At 46.3% G+C, this 17,835-nt stretch overlaps 1 protein-coding gene across 3 annotated transcripts in view; it reads right to left on the bottom strand.

The window, feature by feature from the left end:
* Positions 1-203: 203 nt before the first annotated feature.
* VANGL1 (VANGL planar cell polarity protein 1) overlaps positions 204-17,835 on the bottom strand; it is a 77,735-nt gene continuing 60,103 nt past the window's right edge. For all 3 annotated transcript variants that reach the window (XM_032650965.1, XM_032650975.1, XM_032650958.1), the window contains exons 5-8: positions 13,910-14,043; positions 12,327-12,459; positions 10,917-11,151; positions 204-7,287 (exon numbers count right to left, since the gene is read on the bottom strand). In XM_032650965.1, coding sequence (XP_032506856.1) covers positions 7,027-7,287; positions 10,917-11,151; positions 12,327-12,459; positions 13,910-14,043 — 763 coding nt within the window. In that variant the 3' untranslated portion in view covers positions 204-7,026. The remainder of the gene's footprint in view (positions 7,288-10,916; positions 11,152-12,326; positions 12,460-13,909; positions 14,044-17,835) is intronic.

Here is a 17,835-nt window from a genome sequence, read left to right as displayed (position 1 = left end):
ATAGCACAGGGCAGTATACTCAGTATTATGTAATAACCTATAAGGGAAAATAACCTGAAAAAAATAATATGTATAACTGAATCACTTTGCTGTATACCTGAAACTAACACAACATTGTACGTCAACTATACCTCAATAAAAAATAAATAAATAAAATAAAACTTTTTAGATTGAAGTAATCACATGAAAAAAAAGTAACAAAATGTAATTTGGGATTTCAGTTTATTTTCCGAGTTTTACAGTATAAAAAATGTAACATGTAAAATGTTTTACAATTAATTGGAATGGGGGCCCAAAAGAGAACAAAATAACTTGGATGCCAGGTACACTATGCCCCTCATAGACTCTAACATTGTTACTGATGTTACAATGAAAAGAGGCTTCACTGCATACATCTTATGAATATACGTAAATGTACTTGGGCAGATGGTTGCTGGTAGTGTAATTCATTCATTCACATGTTTGCAATGTCTCAATAGAGCCCACCACCCAGTTTATGCAGGAAGTCACACTCAGACTTTGTCATACATATCTAGTGATTGTGCATTTTGCTAACCAGCAAAACTTCCCCTTCTGGTTACAAAGTGCAGTATTAACTAATAAGGGAGAATGAAAAAGACCCCTGGCCACATCTTTGCACAAACAGTAATGGCCCCATCAGATAGACAGATGGTTTTGTCACTGAAGTTGCTGGGTTGATACTGGATTCTAAATCCAGAAATGTAAAGTCCTTTCAACACAAAAGCGATGGTCAAATAAACTTCCCTTGAGTAAGACCTGGCTCCTGCCTCTCTGGTCTTCTCCCAAGCATCTTTGTTGAGGAAGTGGTCATCACAACATGAGTTAATTCACCACCCCAGTGAGCCAGTATCCACCACTGCCCTCATCCTGGCTGGTGTCCTCCACTCTATGCAATAGTTGTCATAAACAACTGCTTGGAAATCAAGTTTTTTAAACATGTCATAATTTAGGAGTCCCAGAGGACTCTGCTATTTAGTTAAAGCCTACTGTGAATCCATTATAAAAAGAAGGACTTCTCAGCAAAGTCTGGATTTTTTTTTAGAATGATGATCAACACTAAGTGAATATTCCATTATTTCTATAACTGAGGGGCGCTGGCCAATGCAAAGCGACCGCCACCTCTCTCCACCTGGCCCCTGGAATGGTGATGGTGTATTAACTGTTTAAATTCGCTACAACATGAATTGAACTAGACTTGACACCCGCAGATCAGATGCCCGGGTCCCACTACTAATTCCCTGAGCAAGAGTCTCTGGCCTCAGACATGAAGCTTTCCCAAGGTGAGGGCTTTTGGGGGTTTAAAAGCTCCTAAAGGATGACCTCCTTCAGAATGAAAGCTCATGTGCACAAGGGAAGGCTGAGATAAATACAAGCAAATACAAAACCAGACACTGCACAAATATTTTTATCCAAGTATTATTTCAGTGCCAAAAGAAGTGCCAAAGACACTCAAGATAAAAGCCTGGGAATTGGTCACATTTGTCCCCAAGGCTTAAGAGTGTTTTTATCCCACTAAAACAAGGACAAAACACTGATGTTTTCAAGCTGAGAGACATATCAATTGTAGATTCCTGGTGCCATATTGGGAGTAACATTTCACCGTGCTGCTTCAGGTGTCGGAAACCTGTTGCTGTGTTGGGGAGACTCTAAAACAACCCATTGAAGAGATTTATGTTACAGGTGAAACAAAACAAATTGGGTTATCTAAGTAGACAGGGACAGGCCTGGTAAAAGGGACACAGAGTACTAAAATCTAATTTTATTCAGTAGTTATACATTCCCTATTTACCCTCTGAAAATGTGTCCTACTCGTTCCTAATAAGCAGCAATGCCGAGAGGTGTGTTATCTTTCCTTTCCTATCCTCTACTGAAAGCAAACAGCAGGAGAGAAGGTAGTTTATGCACAACTAAACCAAAACCTCAAGACATTGGAATAGAGAAAAAAGTGTGCTCAGAGTCCTGTTTTATGTCTAGTGATTAAAACTCTAGAGGGCAAATGTGGGGAAGATAGTGGGATGCAAAATGCTTGCTGAGAACATGAAGTCAAGGATGGAGGCCAGGGGCTCCAGTCCCAAACCTCCCTAGGCTGGGCTGCAGGCAGTCCCTCTCCCACCCCAACCAGTGGAAGCTGTTGGGGCATAATGTTGACAAAACACCAGGAAGAGGCCTCCTCAGATCAGAGGGAGGCCAGGTCAGCCCCTGCACACTTCCCCAAGGTGCACACCTGCCCAAGCCAGCAGGGTGGGAGTGGAGGGGGAGGGGACAGAAGCAAAGGGTGGCTACCAGAACAATAGCACCTGAGTCCTACAGCAGGTGCAGCGCTAGCAGGGCTGGTTTTCCTAAGGGAAGGAGGATCCTCAAGTTCTTTCCATCAAAATTCCTGAGAAATCTGCTAGCACGGCGGAGCAGCCTTCCCTGGAGCCACAGCTCTGGTGCAAACCCGAGGTCAAAGAACAGATGTGATTTCGCCTCCAACGAACCCCCAATCCCAGCTTTTGATTCAAGGTTAAGTATCCTCAGGTCTCTCCTCCACATCCAGAAAATGCCAGATTATTTAGGTAATACTTCGAGGTAGTGACTGAGGGATTGGGATCAAACATTAGATTTGAAATTTCATTTATTAGCCATGAGATTTCAAGCAAGTTCCTCCCTCTCTGCTCATCCCTTTTCTTACCTGTAAAATTCAGATAACGCCTACCTTAAAGGAATTCACATTCTAAGACAACGCCTAACATGCGATACCTGATAGATACATCTTATTACCCTTCTCTTCCTTCTTTGACCAAAATATATTTTGTCAAAAATGTGACCCCAAATCTAATTTTCTAGGCATCCACTTGGTTAAAGCTCAATATGGAGATTTCAATGTAGTGCCTAAGGTACCTTATTCACTACTGCACTGAATACCATTCAAAAACTGTGCTATGGGCTTAAGAATAACTCATATTTTATTTATAATGGATTATGGCCACAGGGTTACATAGCAGTAAATTCACAGTAGTGATTTATTTTTTGTAAAACAAGACTCGCAAAGCACAAACACTACCCAGAAATACTTACACCACTTTACAACTGCAGGGTCTCTGCTGGACTATTTGAATATTATGGCACCATTTCTGTGCTGCTTTTAGTAATCAATCTTTTTTTTTAAATGAAGCTCAATTTTTAAGTTATATTGAGAAATCTATGGTAAGGCTTCCGGGGTAGTGAAGTTGGAGCAGTCATTATCATGGAGCTTGACCTTTCTTTCTTGCTGTTTTCAGGTCATAAAGTCCTGAGGCAAGAAAGTCTAATGGACTTGCCTACAGGACAGCAGGCTCTCCAGAAGACACTGCTGTGCTAAAGCCATTTACTCCTGGGGAGAAGCCAGTGTAACCTAGGGGGAGGAGTAAAGGCGGGGAGGGAGAAGTATCTGGCTTTAGAGTAACCTCCCAGAAGATGGGTGCTGTTAGGGTATCTCTCAAACACAGGGCATATGTAGAAACACATGGACTTTCACACACTCATCTATATAAACACATCCACAAGTTATTTGCTGAGATACACACCCATCTGTTACAGATAACACAGATGTTCAGATGGCTAACATAAACATGCCGTCCATCTGGTAATTACACTCAGAGAAATGCTCACATATATAGAAACACACACCCACAAACAAATGTGCGTCCCAGTGTAGGGAGCCTTCCATAGCAGGGTTCACACAGACGAGAGTAAACAAGGACTTGATTTTGCTGATTTCATTGAGCGGCTGCTACACTCACTCTCCCGGGAAAAAGTAAGGAGGGGCAGGGTCATCAGTTTCTGTCAGCCTAACAGGCTCATGGCTTCCCACAGGGCTACAGGCTTATCTATATACATGCACACCAAAGTGACCAGGAGACACAAGAAAGAGAGTACTCGACCACCACCAACTATGGTGAAGACAGCGGAGCACCTCATGCCCACCCAACACACACCCGAACAACCACCATCTCCCCATTGCAAAGGAGGTCCGAGCTCTGGCAATGAACCGCAGCACAACACACACGTACACATATACTACGGCCACTTTCCTCTATCCGTTGGCCGTACAGAATTTGTCCTGTGCGTAGACAGAGGACAGAGAGGAAGGAAGGGAGATGATGACAGCTGGGCAAAAAATAGTCAAGCATTTTCTCTAGGGCTTACTTTAAAAACTTTCGCAAAACCATTACACGTTTTGACTTAACCGATAATGCAAAGGATGGATCAATCACAAAGCCTTAAAATCCCTTCCAGCTCTATGAATGCAGACTTCACTGTTTAGTTCATGGACGATTAAAAATTGTCATTATCTTCAAAAGTACACACTTAAGAACAGAAACTATCTACTGGTTAAAACATCGCCAGGGAAGAGAACAATCTCAGACATATACTCCTCATTAAGTTTTTCTACTCCTTACTGTTTAACGTTCCCATTTTAATAACAGGTTGAAAGTTATAGAAAATCTATAAACATTTCAGGCAAACAAAATCTTGTATCCTCTAATGTGAACTTATCTTCTAATTCTACTAGCCCAGGGCACAGTTTACCCCTTTTCAAAAGAAGAGCTTATTGACTGCAAGAACTGAAAAGGACTGTGTTCAACTGTATGAGACAGCTTTTCTGAAAACTTACATTTTTAAAAAAATGCCATTTACATTGTTCCCACTGTACCAGTAACTCAGGCTATGAAGAGTTGGCAAGTGCAAAGCCTTGATACAAAGATCCCGCATTTTATTACGTTGTTCTTTCGAAAAGGACTCAGTACAAAGTCAGTGTAAAAAAATCAATATTCAATTTAAAACAGAAACAGTAATTTCACAAAGTCTGACATTCTCCTATGCAAAGACTGGGAGAGAGAGAAAAGAAATTCCTTAATTTAAACCTTTCTTCACCCCGCTGGGAAGGCAGGCACCAAAGCCATGAATCCAACTTAACCCCTTCTGGACTGGTAATTGAAGACAGGGTTGTAAGCACAGTTTTTTAGAAAGCTGATGGATAGTGTCGTTATTAACCAGATGAATATACACGTATGGCACTTCTATTGCCGGGTTTCTGATGCAGCAGCCTGTGATACATTTAGTCTGGGACAGTATAACCTTTATGCAGCCAAAGTCTCTTATACATTCACCATCCCTTGCCCAGTCTCCCAAAATATATTCCTGAGAAAGACATCAAAAGGAATGTCCGGCTTGAAGGGACCTAAAGGCAAAACTAAGAAGAACAAAAGCACCACGGTTACATGGTATGTGTTTTTCATAAACGGAAACCACGTAGTTAAATAGTATGTCTTGGCTTCACACCATACCGACTGGTTTCTCCTTCCTGCTTTTCCAACACATCTTCTTGTTGACCTGAAGGCTGTAGATTCAAGAACGCTGTTTACTTTTTCAGGTACAGGTGTGTGACAAATATCAAAAGCCAATTTTGGTTTAAGACAGTAATAACAAACACTGCACCACTTGTGGAATGCATAAACCAGAAAGGGTACATGCGAACACATACACAAAGAGCATTTGACAGTGTCATCCTTGGCTATAGCAAGGTGACTGGTTACCCTAAACACTGGGGAAAAGCGAGAGTGAACACTCTGCAAAGGTTTGCTGTGGATACAGGAAGGCAGATGCAGGAACTGAAGGCCGCTGCGGGGCTCTGCCCCTTGGCGCCTCCGCTCGCCCGGCCCGGCTGCTCCCCTGGGCCCGGGCCCAGGCAAGCCCACTGAAACCATCTAAGAAACAGACCAGGCTGGCATCATTCTGGATCACAAGCTCGGCTCCCTACTTTCCTTTCCCCAGATGCTGCAGCTTGCCCATTCCCTCTCCTCGCTTAACTGCCAACTACGAGTGATTTAGCACCAGGGCCTAAAGGAGCCCCTGCACGGGTAGTAAGGGGCGGAGGTGATGAGCGCACAGTGACGGTGGTCAGAGTCAGGGGCTGGACGCCGCAGCTGTCCCTTGGCAAGACAGCTTGCTATGGAGCTTTGTGAGGACGTACCTCCAGGGAAATGGAGGCTCTGAGCTGAACTTGCCAGTCCCTGAGTCACAGCGTGGGTCTCCCCCTGGTGGGTGTGGAGCAGTGGGGGGAGGGGCTCCTGCCGCAGCCTGAAAGGGACATCCTAGCTGGCATGCCCTCCCTGGGACCTACCTGGGGGGTACTTCACCCTTCCCTACGTAAACAAACAATCCGTGGGGCGGACCTGAGGCTGTGCATGGAGCCCGAGGGCACACGTGAAGAGCCAGGTCCTGGGCGGCTCTGAAGGCTGGGCTGCCAGCCAGGTAGGGTGTGGTGTGTTTTGGGAGGGTGGGGGTGGGATGGAGCGGGGTCAGGTAGGCCATCACTGGGTTAGGAAAGAGCTACCTGCTCAAGCTGGTAGGCAAGCAGGTCAAAACTGGGGCAGGTAGATTCTCTCTTTGGGGAAAAAAATCAAATCATTAAGAGCTGTAAACTGATAGTGCACGTTTGTCGTTGTGATCTTTCTCTGCAGAACCCAAGGCAACAGAGAACAAAGACGAAGGCAGGCATTTCGTGAACGGCCCGTGGCTCCCGTGGTGCCGGATGTTTACATATACAAACGCGTGTGGACATGTCCCGTCTGGTTCCCTGAAACAGGACAAAGACGTGTCCCCAGAGGCCCACGAGTGGGATGGCCAGAAGCAGGGCAGGGCTGGGTGCTGGACGAAAGGCAGGGACGAGTCGTAAGGCGAGGTTCCCAAGAACCTCCAGCTCCGCTTTGGTTTGCAGCTGTCACAGAAACGCCAGGGAACGGCTTCTCGAGAGACGTCCCATCCCCAAGCCAGATGTCATCAGTCACTTTTTTCCAGGACGGACATCTTCTGCTTCCTCCCAAATAAAGTGCAGATGGTCAAAGGACCCTGGTCTCTCATCTGCCAGTTCAGTCAGCAATGAAGAATAATAAAAACAAAGATGCCCCTCTGGTATACATATATATCTCTCTATATATTCTTTTTTTTTTTTTTAATAAAGCCACAAATATAGAACTTTTAAACTGACGTCTCAGACTGTAAGCGAAGGACAAATTTGTGAGACTTGGGGTCTATGAACTCTTCTGAGAGCATGATGAATGGAATTTTCTTCACATTGACTACGAGGCTGAAGTCCAAGCATTTGAGGACAAAAACGAGTCCATCCCGCAGCCCGCTGGTCACGGCCTCATCACTGACGAGCCGCCACTGCATGGCGAGCCAGCGCTCCCGGTCGTACTGCAGCGTGGGACCCGTGCTGAGGTACCGCTCGAGGAAGGCCTGCAAGGACAAGCGGAGATGCTATTAGGGAGGGAGCACCTGCTCCAGGCGGTGCTGCTGGGGGCTGCCTGCTCTCACTCCTGGGAAAACATGTCCTCCCAACAAACCAGGATGGCCCCGCAGATCACACCCAATTCCATCAGGACTGCCCCACGGAGTCCCTGCTGGGGAGGGAAGGCTCCCTTACTTTCTCACTCTCCAACCAGAGGGTGCCAACGGTGGTAAGCAGAGACACGAGGAAGGCAGGGTGGCTGGTACCCACGTCTGCCCAGAAGCCGTGGCTGAGGCACCAGCCGCCTCTAAGGGCCTGGGTCCCACGGCCCAGGCCACGGCTTGTACCTGTTCATAGGTCGGCCTCCTCCCATCCCGAGAGCTCCTCGGGGCAAGTGCCAAGCATGGAAAAGCACTCTGGAAAAGCAGGTTCAGCGGCCATGGCTCACGGGCCCAGCCGCTCCGCGGCACGTGGGATCTTCCCAGACCGGGGCACGAACCCGTGTCCCCTGCATCAGCAGGTGGACTCTCAATCACTGCGCCACCAGGGGAGCCCGGGAACTATTTTTTAAATTCGGATTTTCCATGTGCCTGGCATATGCTGGGGGGCTCAACAGCGTGTGTGTTATATCAATAAATTTATCGATTTAGCTTTGAGAAAGAAGAAGAAAGAATGAACCAGGGATCCAGATAGAAAATATTAGGATAAAACACTCTGGTCCTAAACAGGTCACAGATGGTTTCTAAGTGGTATCCTCCAACCACACCTCACTGCTGCTGCCAGGTACATTATTTCTCATCTATAAGCATATATTCTAAGGCAGAAGGGAGAGTTGTGCCTCTACCACAACACTCACTCATATAAAAATAACTCCTATGTGGGCAATTCCTGGCGGCCCAATGGTTATTAGGACTCAGTGCTTTCACTGCTGGGGCCCAGGTTCAATCCCTGATTGGGGAATTAAGACCCTGCAAGCCACGAGGCATGGCCAAAAAAAAAAAAAAAAAAAAAATACAACTCTTATGAATCATAAGGAAAAGAAACAGCTCAACAGTTAGATAAATGAAATTAATAAGACAATTTATAAAAGAATAGAAAATTAAGATATGAAAAGATGTTCTATCACATTAATAGTTAAATATGACTTCAAATAATAAAAATCTATTTCCCTCCTCTTAGATGGGCAATGATCAAAAAGAATGGTAACACCCAATGCTGGCAAGGGTAAGGGGGAAATAAACGGTCTCATATCCTAAAGGCAAAAGTGTAAAACAGTAACACCCCTTAGAAGGACAATTTGGCAGGATCTGTACCTTTGATCCAGCTGTTCCTCTACTAGAAATTTATCCTTCAGAAATACTTGCATAAATGTACAAACACATATGTAAAAAAGAGATATTCACTGCAACACTGTTTAGACCAGGGATTGGCAAACTTTTCTTTAAATATAAATATTTTTGGTGTTGCAAAGGCACACACTGTCACAACTACTCAACTCTGCTGTAGTAGAAAGCAGCTGTAGACAATCTGTAAACAAAAGGGTGTAGCTGTGTCCCAATAAAACTCGATTAACAAAAACCACCAACCCCTGGTTTAGACTAACGAAAGATCTTAATCCAAATGTGCATCAGTAGGCAATCCATTAAACAAACCATGGTATTCAGTGGAATAAGACGCAGCTATTACAGGGAATGAGTCAGATCTGTGTAACGGAGATTGCGAAGTACTGACATGGAAATATAGCCAAGAGACAGCTTTAAGTGAAAAAAGCAAGTGTCTAAACCTTACCTATATGGTATGAGATCCCATTTCTGTTTTTCTTTTTCTTTTTTTTTTTTTTATCCATTTCTGCTTTAAAAACACACACACACAAACACCTGAAAGAATATTACCCCTACTCTTTATATCAGTAAGAACTGTCTGGGTTAGAGGAATGAAAACTTCACTTTGTACATTATACTTTTCTTTAACGTTCGGATTTTTATACAAAGATTATTAGTTTTAATTCAGAAAAGTATGCTTTTAAATGAAAAAGAAAGCAACCAGGAAACTTAAAAAAAAAGAAAAAAACCTTGAAAAAGGAAACCACTTCCATTCTATGTGGTACGAGCTATCACTTTGCACATGCAGACATATTGTACTCACTCGTAACCACAGTGTTCAAAGCTTTTTGCATTCTGTTGTTTGTAAATATTCTTTTTTGTGTGTGTGTGTAAATATTCTAACGAAGATTCTTCCATGTTTTAACAGGTGAGACGCTGTACTATGTAAGCCACTGTTCTATTTTTAACTCCAGTTTGGAGTTAATACAGATTATTTTGCAAAAATCACGTGCATATATATTCATGAGTAGAGCTGACTGTGCTGAGTATTTTTTCTAGGAGAGGGATTAGTGAGTCAGAGAATATGGGAAACATTATGGCTTCTTTTTTTTTTTTTTTTTTTTTTTTTTGCGGTACGCGGGCCTCTCACTGTTGTGGCCTCTCCCGTTGCGGAGCACAGGCTCCGGACACACAGGCTCAGCAGCCATGGCTCACGGGCCCAGCCGCTCCATGGCACGTGGGTTCTTCCCAGACCGGGGCACGAACCCGTGTCCCCTGCATCGGCAGGCGGACTCTCAACCACTGCGCCACCAGGGAAGCCCTATGGCTTCTTAATGAATATTTCCATATTGCTTTTCTAAGGATCGTTACTGGTTAGTGACAATGCAACCAGCAGTTGTATATTACAAGGCAATGTATGAACACAGGTCCTTATACTAATAATATCACTACCATGTGTTATATGTGTACTATATGCAAGCTCATTTACTTTCTACCTCATGATTTACGTGTCATGCTGCCATATTTAATATAATTCTCATACAACAATCCTATCAGGTAGATACTATTATTATCCCCATTTTATAAAAGAGGAAACAAGTGAAGAGTAACTTAGGCAAAGTCACAAACCAATTAGGTGGTGGAGCCAGGATCTGAACCCACTTCTGTTTGAAGAGAGGTCCTTTGCTGAACCCTTCCTTCTACTTTGCCTCCTCGGCCACAGCCCTCTATTAGATGCATGGCTGTTTCCTGTAACAGCCCCAAAAGTGTGCTCATGTCATAATCCCAGAGAGCATTCAGTAAAACTCACCCCCTAAGAGCCAAAACACCAAAGTGATGGCACGTTTTCTATGGCTGATAATAATGGCTACTTATTTGGTCCTTATATTATGACAGACGCTGTTTTAAGCACTTCATAAGAATGGACTCTCTTAGTTCTCATGACAACCCAATGAGGTAGATATTAGTATTATCCCCAATTTACAGACTAGCAGACTGAGGCACAGAGCCATTAGGCTCTTGTCCCAAGGTTTCCCACTAGTTGGTGGAGGTGCCAGGTTACAGTGAGTCAACTTGGCCCCAGAATCCGCAGAGTAACCTGAACTACTACCTGGACTGTCTCTAAGTGAAAGTCTTTCCTCTGCTTGAATCTAGAGGCCTTCAAAGGCACATTTTTAAAACGACGGTATCAAAACAACATAAAATAAGTGAGAATCATTAATTCTTATTAGTTGGTGCTTTAGAGAAGCCTTTGATTTTATCATTCCTGGTAATACCCTAAGATGGGACTTTCCAAGCTCGGTGACAAGCCGCACCTTTGGGGTCATGCTGTTGGTGATGCAGAAGGCCAGGTGCTGCAGGATGCTCTCCATGCTGTGGTAGTGCTGCTGCCGGGTGGTGCGCAGGTACTTCTGCAGAGCCCGGGCCATGGAGGGGAAGATGGCCTGGGCGGCCTCCCTGGGGTCCATCACCTCCCCTGGGGCTTTCTGCTGCTCCTCAGCCTGGAGACGCTGGATGTGGATGAAGGCCTCCTCCACTGCAACCACCAGCCTGCAGGCGATGAAACACAGCAGTCAGGACCGTGGTGCAGGGCTGGAGAACAGAGTCACGTTGAATGTGGGATGACTCCTCCCAGTCTGCCACCAGCTCACCCAAGGCTCCAGTCCTTAGCTGACACTCCAGATGGTTGGGAGAGGAGGGAAGGGGAAAGGAAGGCAAAGGCAAAAATAATACGTGGAATGGGGGCTCCAGGGTGAGGAGGAAGGAGGCTGGGGGTCGGAGATGACTTCTGTTCTCAATTCTGCCACTAATTTACTCGGGAGACTCAGTTCAGTCCCTTTCATCTTTACAATGAAGGGTTAGATGAAAAGAGTTTTAAGGCCCCTCAGACTCTGGCTACAAAAGGCTCTGCTTGCACTGAGAGGTGGCTGGTGGTGCGGAAGCAGCCTTACAGAGAGCCAGAGCTGTATCCCCGGATCCAGCCGCCCATACCAGCAGCCCCTGGGAGAAAAGAAGGAAGGGGCCCATCTCTGTCCACTTTGGCTAATGTGATCAGATCTTGAAAATCAGCAAGAGCCTGGGGATATAGGGCGGGCCACTCAAAGTGCTGGCTGCGGGCCAGCAGCTTCATCATCAGTTGGGAATTTTAAAGAAATGCAAATTCTTGGGTGGGCCCCACTCTAGACCTTCTGAAAAGTTAAGTATCCGTTGCCGGTAGGGCCCAGAAGCTGAGATTTGTGTTTTAACAAGTCCTCCTGGTGATGCTTTTGAATGCTAAAGTTTGAGAAACACTGGAGCAAGATTCCCTCCAAAGGCCCAAGCAGGTCATGTTTATAAACTGAAATTTCATTCTGGTTAAAAAAAAAGTCTTACAGAGAACAGACTGTGGGTTGCCAAGGTGGAGGGGGCTGGGGGAGGGAAGGAGTGGGAGTTTGGGATTAGCAGATGCAAGCTGTTATATACATAAGATGGATAAACAACAAGATCCTACTGTATAGCACAGGGAACTGTATTCAATATCCTGTAATAAACCATAATGGAAAAGAATACAAAAAAGAATGTATGGATATGTATAACTGAGTCACTTTGCTGTATAGCAGAAATGAACACAACATTGTAAATCAACTACACTTCGATAAAATAAATTTTTGAAAAAGAGTGTTAGTATGCCATTCGAAAGAAAAGTGTGTTACAGGCATGCTAGTTTTGGGTGGTGGGCAGTGTACCTTGCTCTCCGCTTCTTCACCCGCCGTTCATGTTCCGCCTCCTCATAATACAACTCGTTGTGGCTCGAGTCCCTGCGCCGAGCAGCTGCGGCGATCATTGCCCGGGACTGACCAGTGGCGTTATTACTGGGGCCTTTGGGGGAAAGGACGATGGAGGAAGGACAGTTTTAATGCCTTGGGGCTGCGAAACAGAGCAGAAAACTAGTCCACAGTCTGTCAGTACCGTCTGCCCATCCCCTGTGAAGCACATACACAAATCCCAAAAGTAACTTCCCAGAAGGGTGAACAGGACCCCTGCTCTGCGTTCAAAATGCTCACAAGAAGAAGGATATCTCCCCAAACCCCAACTTGATGAGTGGAAATGGAAAAAGAACTCCGAAGGAGATGAAGAACGCTTGACAATTAAAATGCTGGCCAAAAATAGCACAGACTGTGCTGAAGACGTTACTTACCATCTGTTACATAAAGTTCCATTTTGGCCGTAAGGGCAGCTGGAACATTCATTTCGGCGACAAGACAATGGGAGAGGATGAGAGGGATGGGGGGAACAGGACAGAGGAAAAAGAGAGTCAATGGCCATGGAGACATTAACCACACACGTGCTGGAGGGTCATGGTAGCCACAACTTTTACAGAAAATACCCATGCTTGGGGTCTTGCAAAATGTCATGTTTATTAATACACACCTAGAACTCCCGGTCTCGTTCCCCTGACCGTGGACTGCCTTAACTTTTTAGAAGGACGAGGCCGACTGTACGCTTTCTTACGTAGCATCTACTTAATTAAGCCTGGCTTGCTAGTGGGATTCTGCACTAGGTTTGTGAAATTTACCAATCCTTTAGGATTCACAAGCGACTGCACAGCTCATAGAGCCAAAAACAAAAAAAGGGGGAGGATATTGTCACTAAAACTGACACCGCCTATAAATCACTCGACTTGTTAACAATATGATCCTCTTCTAGGTTTTGCAAAGCTCTTGCCCTGACCCAAGGTACCTGGCAAGAAATGACACCGTGTCCTGTTTCTTGCACTTAACCATCTGATAGCCCGAAACACAGCTCTGATGTCCCCAGCCTGGCCTCCGGCCTCCAGCCACCCACTCAACTCTGGTTCTCAGCCAGGACTGACAAATGCCTGTAAGAATCTCACCAGAGGCCTGAATTATAGACTTAATGGATTGGGGTAGCTGAATCTTTGGTAATTTATCCAAATTTTGAAAAGCAGCCTTTTCCTATGAGCTTTCAATGTAAGATGTTCACAACAGGAGGCAGGAAACCCACATCACTCCTGTTTCATGTAGTTTTCATAAAATCCTCAAATGAATGAATCTCCCACATATGCAGACTATCCATCAACATTTCTCTAAAAATATCTTTGTCGGGAAAAAAAAAAAAAAAGGAAAGGAAAGAAAGGAAGAAAAGACAAAAGAAAAAGAAAAAAGGAAAAATTGTTCTGAAATGAGAATGTACCATAAAGGCAGACCCTGAGAGGGGTAGAACCAAATGGAACATACAGTTTAATCTAAGTACTGGGTTGGCCAACTGCTCCCTGCACCCACCAGAGACACCACTTCAAGGCACGTACCATCTACGTTGTAGACTTTCAGCCCGGCCATGTGCTTGGCTGCTCGGAATTTGGAGGCTGTTAGGAGGTTGGGGTTATAGATGGTGAAATCTTTATAGTAATTTTCCAGAACCACCAATGCTGCTCGCTGGATACTGAGAAAAGAAGGAAAAATTAATGCAGTTTTTCCAAGCAGGTTCTATGTGAAAAAAATACTCTTTTGGAGTCAGGTAAAATAACGGATCACCAAGGATAACCGCACATAGAAGGCTCCTGGGTTTCACCACATCTTTTGTCTCCAGGACAAGAATTTAAAGATGAAACTTAAGTCCCATCGTTCAGTGGCTTCTGTGCCTTCTCCCAGGCTACATCATTAGCCGCATCCCATCTAGCCAATATGCGAGAAAGGAATGTTATACCTTCTAATTTAGATTTGCTTAGGCTATACAGAACGTTCCTCGTTTTCTCAGTTTACAGAGGAGCAAACTGGACCCCAAAAAGGTCAAGGACTTACAGATGGCTGCAGAGCTACTGAGTGAAACAACAAAGTGTAGATTCAAGTTTGTCAGGTCCTAGAGCAGTGTTTCTACCCACACCTCGTTGTCCCTGATGGAAGGAATGTAGGGTTTTCAGTTTTCTGTAGGTCAAAACAACACCCACACAGGGCAAAGTGCACTGGAAAAATACTGGCTGCAAACACTAGTTAATCCTGATTCCTACTCTTCATCCCATCCATCCCAGGCCAGCGAGAGCTCCCTCTTTCAGAGGAAACAAGATCCTTTTCCCTGAGCCCCCTGAGGCCTCGGCTGAGACCTCACTCTTTCTCGGTCTACAAGGCCTCCTGCTCCGTGGGTTGCTGTTTCCAGTCCTCCGCAGGGGTGTGTTAAGAGGACTCCACTTGCCAGTGTCCTGCGATCTCTAATCTGTCACCAGCTTGGCCACTCTGAGAGCAGCAGAGGAGCAGAGAAGAGGTAGCAGGGTGGGTGAAGGGGGCACCCATACTCAGTACTGGTCGCAAAAGAACATGCTCTTGGGCACAGATACAGGACACTCACCCCTTCAAAGAGTGACCTGTAATAACACAGCCAGGGATTTTACATACCTCATCTAATTTGACCCTCACAATCATTCAAGGGAAGAAAACCAAGGCCCAAAAATCTGACCTGCAAACAGGACACATCTACCAAACAGCAGAGCTGGAACTCCAATCTGTTCCTTCTCCCAGATGTGCGGCCACTGTAGGACAGTGTACGTATGCACTGACCTCTCCAGGTCTCTTAGATGTTCACCAACCACCAGTGTGCTAAACTCCTCATAGCTATTTGTATCTTGCCCTTTATATTTTTCTTCTTGTTTCCCTGCTAAGTAGGTGAGCTTATAAGGATTATTTACGATAGCCTGGGCACCAGGATAGGGCTGCCTTCAATTCCTGGATGACCACACTGCCTTCTACAGCTCTCCGAGTGGCTCAGGGTTCTTCACCCCAAGACAAGACTGCCCCTAACCCATCAGCTTGACACTCTGCCAACCCAGTCCTCAGCTCCCCTTGGGGCTGTGCCCCCAGAGTTTAACATGGAGTCGAAAAACAATCTAGAAGTCAATCAGCTAATCTCCTTGAGAGCAGAGTCATGGCAATGCTTTCTTACTCATATCCCCACAGTGCCTCGATCCGTGATCCGCAATCAGTTGGGGCTTAGTATCAACCTAGATATGCACACTCATGCAGGGCTGGGGAAATCTGGGAAGACCAACTTCCAATAACAGAAGTATAAGATTCCTAAGAGCAAATCCACATTCAAAAGCCCTAGACATTTAGTCTTCCAGTCGCCCACTCACCACTCTCATATTTAAGAACCTATGTCAGCCAAGCTCTGGGAATGCAAAGATTGGGTGGGAGGAGCTTCTCCTTGCCGGCGTTATGTGGAACAGAAGCTCTGTGACCACGAACTGGAATACACAGGGGCTGAGGAAGCGCAGAGGAGGGCTTCTAAGCACCTAGGACTTGGGTAGGCATAAGAGCAACTTCCTGAGGAAGTGAAGTGGCCCTTGAGTGGAGGTCTGTGTCTCATAGATCTTTGTGAAGAAGTCCTCTTGGCTTCCAGACACCCTGCCCGGCGGATCCCCGGCTCAGCATGGCCAGCCTCGGCTCTGTCCCTGTGTCCGTGACATTCTCCCACGGGCGGGGCATGTGTTGCTTCTCCACCTCCTGCTCCATCCTGAGGCTGACGGCGGCCTCTGCCTGCTGCTCGCTGATCACACACGGACACTCCCTCCTACGCACCTCCACCCGCCTGCCCAGGTACTGCTCTTCCAAAGTCTCTGGGCTTCTTGGAGATGAGAAGCCCCTCTACACAGAAGGAGGTCTGTTCATGAGCACGGACTTGCCGCACGCAGGCTACTTCATCCCAGGCTCCTGTGCTGACATGGACACATCTCAAGGGGCCTGGATTCCAGCGGAGAAGTATTTCCCTGATCAAGATTTAAAACTTAAAAAGGCAACTCAGAGGTTATGCTCAGGCCCGTCTTCAAAGCAAACCCTCTTGTGGTTGTGGGGTTTGGCTTTTCTGTTCAGCCAGCCCGCAAGGAGGGGCCCAGGGCACCACACTACCTCAGCCAGGGCCTGCAAGGCAGAGAGGGAACGGCTGGACCGGAGCCTGGCGGCCCTGTTTCCCAACCTCTCTACCCCCAAAGCCACCATGCTGCCCAGAGAAGGGGTGTCTGTCCACACCCAGCTCTGGCAGGAGCCTTGCTCTCCAAACTGGGCAAGTCCACAGTCAGCATTACTCCAGAGCCCTGGGCGGCCTGGGGAGGGCTCAAGGACTGGACAGGAACCTCCCCAGGCTCGGGAGCCTTTGCTCAGAAAACCAAACAAGGGGCAGGGCTCGGGTGATGTTTTCTTCCTTCAGCCCCGTCTCAACAGAGAGGCACCAGAAAGCCCCAGAATCAGCTGTGGACCTGCCCGCCTCCACAGGCTGACAAGCTAACACAGGATCAAAAAAAAAAAAAAAAAAAAAAAAAAAAAAAAAAAAAAGTTGAGATTTGGATTAAAATCCAATCTGCTTTTCTCCACCTTTTTTTTTTTTTTGCGGTACGCGGGCCTCTCACTGCTGTGGCCTCTCCCGTGGCGAAGCACAGGCTCCTGACATGCAGGCTCAGTGGCCATGGCTCACGGGCCCAGCAGCTCCACGGCACATGGGATCCTCCCAGACCGGGGCACGAACCCGTGTCCCCTGCATTGGCAGGCGGACTCTCAACCACTGCGCCACCAGGGAAATCCCTCTTCACCTTTTTGAAGAGAGCAGACTGTAATATATGATGTAAGTCTTGGTGAGTCAGGGTGATCACCAGCCCCAATGAGGTACTGGGCTGTGCTTTGTATGTATCAGAGGGGAGTGTCAGAGCCCTTAGGAGGCCGGGGTTCCTCCTGGTGCCCATGCTGCAGTCACCTTGAGTACTCAACAGCCGTTTTTCTCATTCTTCACCATGTTCTCTCTCACTACTGGCTACCGAAGTCATTCCTAGCTGCTGACAACCTAGCTGCCTCAGGCAATGATCCTCTGTTCTCGTACATCTTCAACCTTGGTATAGAGAAAATGGGCTTTGCGGCACCGGAGTGAGACGCTCTGCTCGGGCTAAGTGATATCCACTCCAGTACGGCAGTCCGATGTTGATTTCAATCCCAAGTCTAAGGGCTTTCTCATTTCTGTTCTGGCTCCTGATTCATGCTCTGGACTGGCTGAGTTTGTTAGATAACTTCAGGAGAAAAGAAATCTACAACTACTATATCATTTGGCATCTACTGAGGGGACACCACCCTGCAGGGCACCCTAGCATCAGCCTAAGTTATGGCTCCACAATGCCAGGATGCAGGAGCACCCCTGTCCTCAGCCAGTGTTGGGGTTCAGAAGCCCCCTGCCTCTGCTCCTTGGCATCTTCCAAATATGGCA

This window comes from Phocoena sinus, chromosome 1 (assembly GCF_008692025.1).
Source record: "Phocoena sinus isolate mPhoSin1 chromosome 1, mPhoSin1.pri, whole genome shotgun sequence".
NCBI lineage: Eukaryota > Metazoa > Chordata > Mammalia > Artiodactyla > Phocoenidae > Phocoena > Phocoena sinus.
This window is presented reverse-complemented; position numbering and strand designations above follow the sequence as displayed.